This window comes from Mizuhopecten yessoensis, unplaced genomic scaffold (assembly GCF_002113885.1).
Source record: "Mizuhopecten yessoensis strain PY_sf001 unplaced genomic scaffold, ASM211388v2 scaffold4121, whole genome shotgun sequence".
Lineage (NCBI taxonomy): Eukaryota > Metazoa > Mollusca > Bivalvia > Pectinida > Pectinidae > Mizuhopecten > Mizuhopecten yessoensis.
The window spans coordinates 2,345,480-2,358,092 of NW_018405386.1; the positions used below are offsets into that span (position 1 = coordinate 2,345,480).

General features: G+C 34.9%; 1 protein-coding gene across 1 annotated transcript in view; it reads left to right on the plus strand.

The window, feature by feature from the left end:
• LOC110448608 (testican-2-like) overlaps window positions 1-9,588 on the plus strand; it is a 20,984-nt gene extending 11,396 nt beyond the window's left edge. The window contains exons 4-11 of the mRNA XM_021494950.1: window positions 734-914; window positions 1,595-1,654; window positions 2,086-2,140; window positions 2,866-3,015; window positions 5,522-5,728; window positions 6,116-6,169; window positions 6,721-6,855; window positions 7,889-9,588. Coding sequence (XP_021350625.1) covers window positions 734-914; window positions 1,595-1,654; window positions 2,086-2,140; window positions 2,866-3,015; window positions 5,522-5,728; window positions 6,116-6,169; window positions 6,721-6,855; window positions 7,889-7,929 — 883 coding nt within the window. The 3' untranslated portion in view covers window positions 7,930-9,588. The remainder of the gene's footprint in view (window positions 1-733; window positions 915-1,594; window positions 1,655-2,085; window positions 2,141-2,865; window positions 3,016-5,521; window positions 5,729-6,115; window positions 6,170-6,720; window positions 6,856-7,888) is intronic.
• The last annotated feature ends 3,025 nt before the right edge of the window (window positions 9,589-12,613 follow it).

Sequence of the window (12,613 nt, forward strand, 5' to 3'; positions counted from 1 at the left end):
AATATTACATGTTAATAACTTGATTGGAATTATAACCTTGAATTGACAGTTTGATACTTTGAAAATTTTGAGCCAGCCCTACCCCCAAGGGCTGTAGGGTGGGGCTCAAAGGAGTCAGTGTGCTAAAATTTCTTCATTTTCCTTGTTAAGAATCAGAGGTGCTAGTTTCAAATCCTTTTCAGTCTGAAATCTGTATGCTAGATATTGAGTAAGGTGGTTTTATTGTTTTTTGTCACTTTGAATAATATTTCTGTTCATGTTAAAAACAAAATCAACTCTCTGTATAAATATATCAGGTGACCGTTAAGGCCCATGGGCCTCTTGTTAAAATTTGTTTCTGCATTTTTAAAAATTTGGTGGATTCGCCTATTTCTGCTAATAGGCAGCTATATGTAGCTAAGAAACGGCTTTGATAAGTCTGTACACAAATATTTTATTTTTAGTATGCAGTCAACAATGTTGAATTAGAACCTGTTTGGTTGAGGAACCTGTTCAAAATAACAGGACAGGGTAATATGTTTGTAGGCTTATTAGACCAAAGTATTTGAGTCAAGAATAGGGTATTGGACTCGCATGTCGAGTTAACTGTATATAGAAATTTGAGTTTCCATGTTTCATGTACAGTTTGGCAATATATGAATATGAAGCATTTCATGTCATCAGAATTTTCCATTACATAAATTATTTTCAGTCAGCATTTGCTTGAATTAACACTGACATTTATATATTGCAGTCGCCAGTTATCCAGGTTTAATAAACGTCACAGGAAGGGAGGCAAACGTCACAATCACCTGATGAAGGAGCAGCGTGGTTTTCACGGAAAGTATAACCATCTGGAAAGCAGGGTCAAGGAGCTGGACGAGCGCCCTAATACCATCAGGAACAAGCAACTTAAAGCAATGAAGAAGACCAAGGTACAAGATGGGGTTTTTTTCTGTTAGAAATTACTTTAGCTTCATGGATAACGGCCATGCGTTTTTGGTCTGGCCATGGAGGAGGCGAGGGGGTAACAAATAAACCTGGAGCATCATGATACTTAAGGGGTGAGAGTGTTGAGTATCAGTACTAATTTAAGTAAACTTTTAAGATCACCGACTATGCATGTATACGTATATGCATGTGATTTTGTAAGTGCATTTCGGTATTTATGAAAAAAATCCTGACAGGTGCCATAAGTGCCCATTAATTAATGCAGGTTATCATAATTAGTGTAGCTGGTTCTTGTTTATCATACATAATTGTCAACTGTACACGTCCTAATTTTGAGGGAGTCTTTAGATTTTTTAAATCCCAATTTGAACTTTTGAAATCAGTAGAATTCCCTAAATCAGGGCAAAACAATGGTTATAAATTGACATAGGCTCTCATGATGTTCAATTTCAAAGGTTGGAATAGTTCATTATGAAACTTCAGGGGTGAAGGAAGTAACATGACACAATGGAGTATGTTTTATGAAGTTTATTTAGACATATTATTATTAAATGTTATAGCTTTGAACAGTTGTTCTACATGTAGGCTGAAATAACACAGACACATACAGTGGATTTTGTGTAGATATTCATAAAATGACATAGGTTGCTTTAATATTTAACAGAAACACAACAGGGATTTTTTATCGCAGCACCAACTGATTGAGAACATGGACGCCGTTGATGTGAGTTGCAGTGATGACTAGACTACTTTTATACATGTTTAGGGTTGTGTTACAGATTAATGCAAAAATTGTACGAATATATTTTATCCTTTTCATGATAAAAATACAAATTACCATTAGATTATCTATTTATTATAATGCTATGGGTATACATGTATATGTATTTGTTAAATGTTTTATAAGACAAATTGAAGTAGAGATAATGTATTTGGTAATTATCTGGTAAATTAAAAATACCTTTAGATTACCTATTCCTTGTAATTATATACATATATTTATTCATTTTTCATCAAACAATTTTAAATAATAACATTGTGTGCATAAGTTTGATTCAGACCAACGATCTGTGTAGCTACATATATTTTTTTTCAAATTCACCTTTTTATGCTTTAAGGAAATAATATTATACAATAATTAATTCCTCATTTTAGGAACTGATGCATATGGGTGAAGGAAGTCAGACAGAAATCAGCAGGAAATATCCTCGTGAGTTAAGAATTATATTTTTTCATGACTTTCCTCTGATTATGTTACGTTGAAACCACATCACACTGACACCTTTGTCCAGCAAAATATTAATGTCCCAATATAATGGGAAAGCTGTAGCGTGAAATAATTTAAATCTTGGAATAATTTGGCAGAAAATGAGGCGACAGATAAAGTGAGAAGCCATCATATAAAGCTTTAACTGGATTATAAACATGTGTTACCTCTCGTCAATTTCATTTACCTGCAAAATGATAAACGATGAAACCTGTGTATTCTGACACCATGTGGGACACAGTTATGGGGCAGAACCTGTCTAATCCAATATCCTGTGGGACACAACATATTGGTTAACCTGTCGAATCTGACCTGCAGTACACATTATATTGGTCAGAATAACCTGTCTAATCTGACATCCTGTGGGACACAACATGTTGGTCAGATTATAACCAGCATTTTGTTGTAGTAAACAGAATGTTGGGATTAGACAGGTTGCATTGTTAAATTGGGACAGTGTATAATTAAAGCTATGTTTCCAGAGTCTGAATGTGTGTTTTTGTTTTTAATTTATGCATATCAGGTAATAAAAGTTTTTACAGACTTTCAGTCTCATGTGTTGGTATATGATCTATAAATGTTTTTGAGAATCGCATGATTGATGTGATAAATCATTTATCTAATCAAATATTTCAACAATCGTAAGAAATAATCTGCCATTTTTTCAGAATGTGTCAACAAGATTGAGGAAATCAAGCGACGATTGAATGGCTGGTTTGTGAGTCTGCACACACAGAAGAAGGAACACAGGAGCAAAAAGTACAGAATGAACCATTCCCAGATTAGGAAACCCAAGCATTTTGGGGATTTCAGAACATGTAAGTAGACATGTCTGATGTTATTGAGTGTTCAAACCTTATAAATTTGTCAAAAAGAAGTGTTTCAGTGTGTTTCAGTGTTTCCATCAAAACAAAATATGGAAGGTAGGTAGAGTGATTGGTTTTATAAATCAATTTTGCACTGCTGTATAGTCTGACTTGGATGACAGATTCTGGGCTTTTTCACATAAGCCATAAAACATCAAAGAGTAGGTGAGAAAATTCTTTGAATTAAGTGTTCTCTCAGGCTCAGGTAGAGTACTATTTTTGAATTTTTCTTGAGTAATACAAAGACTCTGAAGTGATTCGATTATTGCATCAAATCTCCGATCCAAGTGTTTTACCTGCTGCATTGACTATGAGATTGAATTTGATTGAAATGTCTTACCTATTACATTGACTCTGATATTGAAGTGTCTTGTGTATTACATTGACTCTGGTTGAAGTGTCTTGTGCATTACATTGACTCTGGTTGAAGTGTCTTGTGTGTTACATTGACTCTGATATGGAAGTGTCTTGTGTATTAAATTGACTCTGATTAAAGTGTCTTGTGTATGACATTGACTCTGATATAGAAGTGTCTTGTGTATTACATTGACTCTGATTAAAGTGTCTTACCTATTACATTGACTCTGATATTGAAGTGTCTTGTGTATTACATTGACTCTGATATAGAAGTGTCTTGTGTATTAAATTGACTCTGATTAAAGTGTCTTACCTATTACATTGACTCTGATATTGAAGTGTATTGTGTATTACGTTGACTCTGATTGAAGTGTCTTGTGTATTACATTGACTCTGATTAAAGTGTCTTTTGTATTACATTGACTCTGATATTGAAGTGTCTTATGTATTACATTGACTCTGATATTGAAGTGTCTTGTGTATAACATTGACTCTGATATTGAAGTGGCTTGTGTATTACATTGACTCTGATTGAAGTGTCTTGTGCATTACATTGACTCTGATTGAAGTGTCTTGTGTATTTCATTGTCTCTGATATTGAAGTGTCTTGTGTATTACATTGACTCTGATTAAAGTGTCTTACCTATTACATTGACTCTGATATTGAAGTGTCTTGTGGATTACATTGACTCTGATATTGAAGTGTCTTGTGGATTACATTGACTCTGATATTGAAGTGTCTTGTGGATTACATTGACTCTGATTGAAGTGTCTTGTGTATGACATTGACTCTGATATTGAAGTGTCTTGTGTATAACATTGACTCTGATATTGAAGTGGCTTGTGTATTACATTGACTCTGATTGAAGTGTCTTGTGCATTACATTGACTCTGATTGAAGTGTCTTGTGTATTTCATTGTCTCTGATATTGAAGTGTCTTGTGTATTACATTGACTCTGGTTGAAGTGTCTTGTGTATTACATTGACTCTGATATAGAAGTGTCTTGTGTATTAAATTGACTCTGATTAAAGTGTCTTACCTATTACATTGACTCTGATATTGAAGTGTCTTGTGGATTACATTGACTCTGATATTGAAGTGTCTTGTGGATTACATTGACTCTGATTGAAGTGTCTTGTGTATTTCATTGTCTCTGATATTGAAGTGTCTTGTGTATTACATTGACTCTGGTTGAAGTGTCTTGTGTATTACATTGACTCTGATATAGAAGTGTCTTGTGTATTACATTGACTCTGATTAAAGTGTCTTTTGTATTACATTGACTCTGATATTGAAGTGTCTTATGTATTACATTGACTCTGATATTGAAGTGTCTTGTGTATTACATTGTCTCTGATTGAAGTGTCTTGTGTATTACATTGACTCTGATATAGAAGTGTCTTGTGTATTAAATTGACTCTGATTAAAGTGTCTTACCTATTACATTGACTCTGATATTGAAGTGTCTTGTGGATTACATTGACTCTGATATTGAAGTGTCTTGTGGATTACATTGACTCTGATATTGAAGTGTCTTGTGGATTACATTGACTCTGATTGAAGTGTCTTGTGTATTGCATTGACTCTGATATTGAAGTGTCTTGTGTATAACATTGACTCTGATATTGAAGTGTCTTGTGTATAACATTGACTCTGATATTGAAGTGTCTTGTGTATAACATTGACTCTGATATTGAAGTGTCTTGTGTATTACAGTGACTCTGATTGAAGTGTCTTGTGTATTACATTGACTCTGGTTGAAGTGTCTTGTGTATTACATTGACTCTGATTAAAGTGACTTGTGTATTACATTGACTCTGATTGAAGTGTCTTATGTATGACACCAAATCTGAAGTGACTTATGTATGACACCAAATCTGAAGTGTCTTATGTATGACACCAAATCTGAAGTGTCTTATGTATGGCACCAAATCTGAAGTGTCTTATGTATGACACCAAATCTGAGGTGTCTTATGTATGACACCAAATCTGAAGTGTCTTATGTATGGCACCAAATCTGAAGTGTCTTATGTATGACACCAAATCTGAAGTGTCTTGAGTGTTATACCACGCTGAAAGAGGTGTCTTTTATGTTACAGTTGGCCAGTGTAACTGCGGAGCATCAGTGATGTGGGAGCGACGTAGTCTGGACAAAGACGGAGATACTTACCTCACCAATGCCGAGCTGGCTATCCTCGAGGACATCCACGAGGAGAAGTGTATCACACCGCTGCTGGAGTCATGTGACACAGACAAAGATAAAATGCTGTCCAAGAAGGAATGGTGCTGTTGTTTTACTGACACTGGTACGTACAGTTAAACCTGTAACCTCAATCTGTCAAAAAAGTCAGTCCTTGTTCGAAAGTCTTTTGGGACCATCTTGAAGAGCAGATGAAAATATTTTACTTCAAGAGAGACCTTTTGGTGAAATCAGTTTGATGAACCAGACAATTTTCGTATAAGAGGCCATTTTGGTACTCTGTTCAAAATCATAATTTACACTTGACACTAATTTCTGTATAAAAGTAGAAATTTTCATTAATTTCTTTTTTAACTAATTTGATTTTCACATTGCAAAAAAGGTTGAAAGTTTGAATAGTCGACAATGAACAAAACCAGAAATTGCCTCTTGTACACATTTTCACATCATGGTATAAGATAAACATTTTGAGGCTTTTAATTTCATTTTGCAGAGGCTCCCTGCTTCAAACATTTAGAAAAAGACAAGATCGGAACAAATGATCAAGGTAAGAATGATACGTAAAAGTGTAGATACATTTCACAAGCACTGTTGTATCAAATTAATTCTTCTACATATAGACTTATTTGAGGATAATAAAGTTTGGTTATATAAGGGTCTGAATTATATGTTGTTAAAGTAAAGTCATGCCTGTTTAAATGTTCCACTGTTTTGGTATATAAATTAATGCATACAGCAGTAACATGCCTGGTATATCGGACAGTAAAGTCTCATTATACTGTCACCATTGGTCTAGAGAAATGTTGACGTTATAAAGAGATCTGGCAATAAATTGAGGGAAAAGTATAAAAGAATTCTCCAGAAAATGAGCAAAAGGGTTGTAAAAATATGTTGGTGGTTAGCGAGTTAACAAGTCGCCTATGTATCAGTACTTGAAGAATGGACTTGTTTTCTGTTTCTGTGTAAAAGCTACAAGCCTAACTGTAACACTGATCCTGTGGGTGAATATCTGAGTTGACATGTGTCCTGTTGTATGTACAAGCTTCAAGCTTTGTGTGTAAGTACCCAAGTTGACATGTTCTTTGTTTCCGTCTAAAGGTTACAAGCCCAGGTGTACCACCGAGGGATTCTACGAGAAGACACAGTGTGATCCTACTGGGAAGGTCTGCTGGTGCTCGGACCTTGACGGCAACCACATCGCCAACACAAAGATCCTGGGCAACCCCCACTGTGGTAAGTCCTGACCACTACCGAGGGTCCAGGAAATTCTGTGACAATCCTCATTTCTTTGATCAAGGGGCAATAACAGTATCTGTGGGGGAGGGGGTGTGAGCTTGTGAGATTTTAACTGATAATGTTGATTTACTTCCTGTATTTGTTTACCAAAATATCAACATTTATTGGGGAGTTTGATGATATTTATTGAGAGAGACATTTAGAGGCCAGTACATGAGTGTGTGAGATCCAAATTCTGCTTAATAGAAGGTCAGCGAAGAAAAATGAAAAGCTGGCTTTGAAATATGTTTTTGTGTTCTGAATCATAGCAGCAGTTCAACAATGGGCATATATATTTATGAAAAATTCTTGCTTACAACAAGAAGTTATAATTATTTTGAATTGTAAAGAATTTTCTCATGTATATCAAACCAGTTGTGATTGCACCAAACAAATTAAGGTCTCCTGATCAGGTTCATCATAGGCACATTTAGCTGTTTTAACCCTTTCACCCCTATGTAACTTTAGAAGACTCTACCATGCATTGATCTGGATGAGTCCATTTTGGTCTACAGTGGTGAAAGGGTTAAGGTAAATGTATGCTTTGTGGTATAATCAATATTCGTGACTTTTGCTGGTATATACTGGAAAATCCATATTTTGCTGAACCTTATAGCTTATAGCAAACATATGTACATGCACCATGGAAATAATTTTAAAAAATTGATTTGAACTATAAATGAAAATTCATGCAAATATTTCAGGATATCATATATACTGGATGAAAGTTACCTAACCCATATTACCTGGTCTAAAAGCTTAGGGTCTACCGAGCTTTCAACAGAACCAAATCTACAGTACGAATTCTCCCAAATGTTAATCTCTATTTATATCATCCAGTTGTACAAGACTATTAATGAAGTCTTTCTGGAACTTAATCTAAGCTAGCTTCAATGTTGGTAACAAGTCAAATGCTTTACAATATAAAAAAAATATGAATTTGAAACAATGCTGTAGGTACACTAATTTTCGTGTTTTTCTTGTGTTGCAGAGAGATTTGATTCTGCTGGACGACCAGTACGAGAGCTATAGATGGGAACAACAATATGTTTCTCTTGCACAACCCCACCGAAAAATTTAATTTTATCGAAGAACTTTTGATCTTCTACAAAATGTGTAAGAAGTGTTTTAGAAAATATTGTGCTTTTTTATTTTAGATATCATGCAAATTTTTAACTGAGTGGGGTGTTTGCTGTGAAAACATCAAGATTTTATGCGTGTCATGTATGCTTGATATTCAGAAGAAAAAAATCTGTCGTCAAATTGTGTGATATCATATTTTTAAGAGATTATAAGTTGGATAAAAAAGACAGTCTTCCATTAAAATGTTTTTTTATTGTACAATGATATGGATTACATCCGATATAGGTTTATATACATGTATGTTTATTGTTTAACAATCGATCAAGGTTAGCACGGTAACAAGGATGGATCAAGGGAGATAATTCACGTTGTTTGTTTATAAAACAAAATCCTGTGATTTGATAGCTAGGAGTCTTTGATTTCGTATCTGCATTGTACATTTGATAAACCCTACAGTATGTACATATGACTTACACATGTCAATATCATCACTAATTAGTCATAGATGACAGTCAAATTATATATATGCATGTATTAATATGTATATATAAGGGTGTCACAATATACCTGGAGTGTATCACGATATATTGCAATATTTAGAGTGTATCATGATATATTTCAATATTTAGAGTGTATCACGATATATTGCAATATTTAGAGTGTATCACGATATATTGCAATATTTAAAGTGTATCACGATATATTGCAATATTTAGAGTGTATCACGATATATTGCAATATTTAGAGTGTATCACGATATATTACAATACAGAGGGAATGAATCATGCGATACCTTTCTCAATATATGTTGTAGGAAAAAGGTGCTCAACTTCAAAAACAATTGTCAGTATGTTATCAAGCTGAATCCTACATTATATGGAACACACAGAATTTAAAAGATTTTTGTTAAACCAACCATTGATCATGACCTTGCAACTGATTTCCACCACTAGTTATAGCCTGTTTATGGTCATTGGCCTATCTGTTAGAATGTGTAGTAATTAGCAAAGATTGAATACTTGACAAATACATAAAATTAAGCTTGTAAAAGTATTGCAATACAGCGATATTTTCTTTCTGCATTGCGGTGCCTGTGCATGGTGATATACCCGTTTTCTTGATATACCTGATATATTGTGACGGCCCTAATACTTTAAGAATATCTGCTTTGAAAAAACATTCCAACTTTATCATTTTCTGTGATTTACTATAAGATATTTAGAGACAGAAAATTGCCAGTCTTGTTTTTATTTAATAAGCAAGTACGTTATAGTGGTGTGTTTAATGTAATTTTATCCTAAGTATATCTCAGACATTTTTTGTTATAAACTGCATTTATATATCATTGATTTTATGCTTTATTTTATCTCTCCTTTATAATTTAATGAAATTGCTTAAGTCATCAGATTGGAAACTATCAATTAGACTATGCATTGATTTCAGAATGTATTTTGAAAAAAAATCATCAGAGCTAGGGTAAAAAGTAACTGTATAGCAGTTGATCTGAATAAAGGCTGTTTGATAGGTTTGTTTGAATATGTTTTTGTAAATCTAGATCAAATCTTTACCACCAATTTGTAATAAAAGCCTACAGTCAGAAAGTTACAATGGTGGGTTTTTTTTTATTGTTCCAACAATGCACGGTAGTCTAGGAGGCACGGTAGTCTAGTGGTAGGATGCCAGGCTCGTGACTGAAGGGTTGCAGGTTCGAGTCGTGGCACGGCACTGTGTTGCATCCTTTAGCAAGATACTTTGCTCCCCAGGGAGTTGCGAAAGATATTGACTGGTAGCAAAGGCCCTATAACCACGGATAATAACTGCTTTGAGACGACCTACGAACTACCTGGTTGTGATGAAGCGGTATATAATAACCTCGAGTTATTATTATCATTATTATTAATGGATCAGTTTGGTAGCGCAGTGGACGGTGCACTCGACCCTTCACCAAGATGGGGAACCACTTCCAGAACAGATTCAGTCACCTGTCCAACTACATGGGTTTCTTCCAGCTCCAACCTCTGCACGCACCATCCGGGCAAACGAGTGATTAATACAAGTTGGAAAGTGTTGTTGTGAAAGAAAGAAAATTTATATTACTCTTAAATCTGCCTACTATATATTTGAATGTGAAATCAAACTTATCACATAGCAAGACCAAAAGATGAAATTTTGACATTTGAAGTAATTTTGTGAAAATATTTCTGTTGTCTCTAGTTTGATTATGAAAGTGAAGGATTGATCGATATCGCTTTAACAAATACACAAAGCACAAGGTTCAATGTTCATCACAACAATGTTTATTATTAACATTCTATTTTTTTTTTACATAAAATGAATTTTGTTAATTTTAACATTTAAATACAGTCATGTCTTTACAGATTGCATGCTTACAAATTCACACCATATTTTTTCACCATGGCAGAGATTCCTATCAACAATTCTCTACCTGATATTATACTCCAACAAAAAAGAGTTCATCTCTACAATATACTATACCACCTTAAACACGCTCAATCCAGAAAAAAATTGTCACTGCCATTGTCTATCATAGGATAAAAAAAATTCTTCAACCTCTTAAATGCTCGAATTTCTAAGAGCTCCTCTGCAATTATCAACCAAGAACTTAGCACACATGCTCAACCTCCAGTGATTTTCCTCAACTGTAATCATCTAAAAATGAAGTCGGCATACCCTACCTTCATAGAGTTTGCCTTAACAAAATATATAAAACCAAGAACATAATAAACATACTTCTCTCCTAAGACAAAGTAAACATGCTAAGCTTCAAAGAATTCTCCTTAAAGGTTATCTTCTATCTCAAAAGAGATCCCCTCTACAACTATCAGCCAGGGACATAAATGTACTCCATCTCCAGATAATTCCCCTCTTTAATGATCAATCCAGGACAGGACAAATATTATCACGCTCCAAAGAGCTCCCCCTCTACAATTATCCATCATGATAATCATTCTCAACCTTAGGAGCTCCACCTCTGCAATTATCTACCATGATAATCATTCTCAACCTTAGGAGCTCCACCTCTACAACTATCAACCAACATAATCATTCTCAACCTTAGGAGCTCCACCTCTACAACTATCAACCAACATAATCATTCTCAACCTTAGGAGCTCCACCTCTACAACTATCAACCAACATAATCATTCTCAACCTTAGGAGCTCCACCTCTACAACTATCAACCAACATAATCATTCTCAACCTTAGGAGCTCCACCTCTACAACTATCAACCAACATAATCATTCTCAACCTTAGGAGCTCCACCTCTACAACTATCACCCAAGATAATCATTCTCTTCCTAAGGAGATCCACCTCTACAACTATCTACCATGATAATCATTCCCAACCTGAGGAGCTCCACCTTTACAAATATCAACCAAGATTATCATTTTCAACCTGAGGAGCTCCACCTCTACAATTATTTACCATGATAATCATTCTCAACCTTACGAGCTCCACTTCTACAATTATCTACCATGATAATCATTCTCAACCTTAGGAGCTCCACCTCTACAATTATCTACCATGATAATCATTCTCAACCTTACGAGCTCCACTTCTACAATTATCTACCATGATAATCATTCTCAACCTTAGGAGCTCCACCTCTACAATTATCTACCATGATAATCATTCTCAATCTTTGGAGCTCCACCTCTACAACTATCAACCAACATAATCATTCTCAACCTTAGGAGCTCCACCTCTACAACTATCAACCAAGATAATCATTCTTAACCTTAGGAGCTCCCCCCTCTACAATTATCTACCATGATAATCATTCTCTTCCTTAGGAGCCCCATCTCTACAATTATCTACCATGATAATCATTATCAACCTTAGGAGCTCCACCTCTACAATTATCTACCATGATAATCATTCCCAACCTTAGGAGCTCCAACTCTACAATTATCTCCCATGATAATCATTCTCAACCTTAGGAGCTACACCTCTACAATTATCTACCATGATAATCATACTCTTAACCTTAGGAGCTCCCCCCTCTACAATTATCTTCCATGATAATCATTCTCTTCCTTAGGAGCCCCATCTCTACAATTATCTACCATGATAATCATTCCCAACCTTAGGAGCTCCACCTTTACAATTATCTACCATGATAATCATTCTCAATCTTAGGAGTTCCACCTCTCCAATTATCTACCATGATAATCATTCTCAACATTAGGAGCCCCTCCTCTACAATTATCCATCATGATAATCATTCTCAATCTTAGGAGTTCCACCTCTCCAATTATCTACCATGATAATCATTCTCAACATTAGGAGCCCCTCCTCTACAATTATCCATCATGATAATCATTCTCAATCTTAGGAGTTCCACCTCTTCAATTATCTACCATGATAATCATTCTCAACATTAGGAGCCCCACCTCTACAATTATCCATCATGATAATCATTCTCAATCTTAGGAGTTCCACCTCTACAATTATCTACCATGATAATCATTCTCAATCTTAGGAGCTCCACCTCTACAATTATCTGCCATGATAATCATTCTCATCCTTAGGAGCTCCACCTCTATAATTATCTACCATGATAATTATTCTCAACCTTAGGAGCTCCATCTCTACAATTATCTACCAAGAT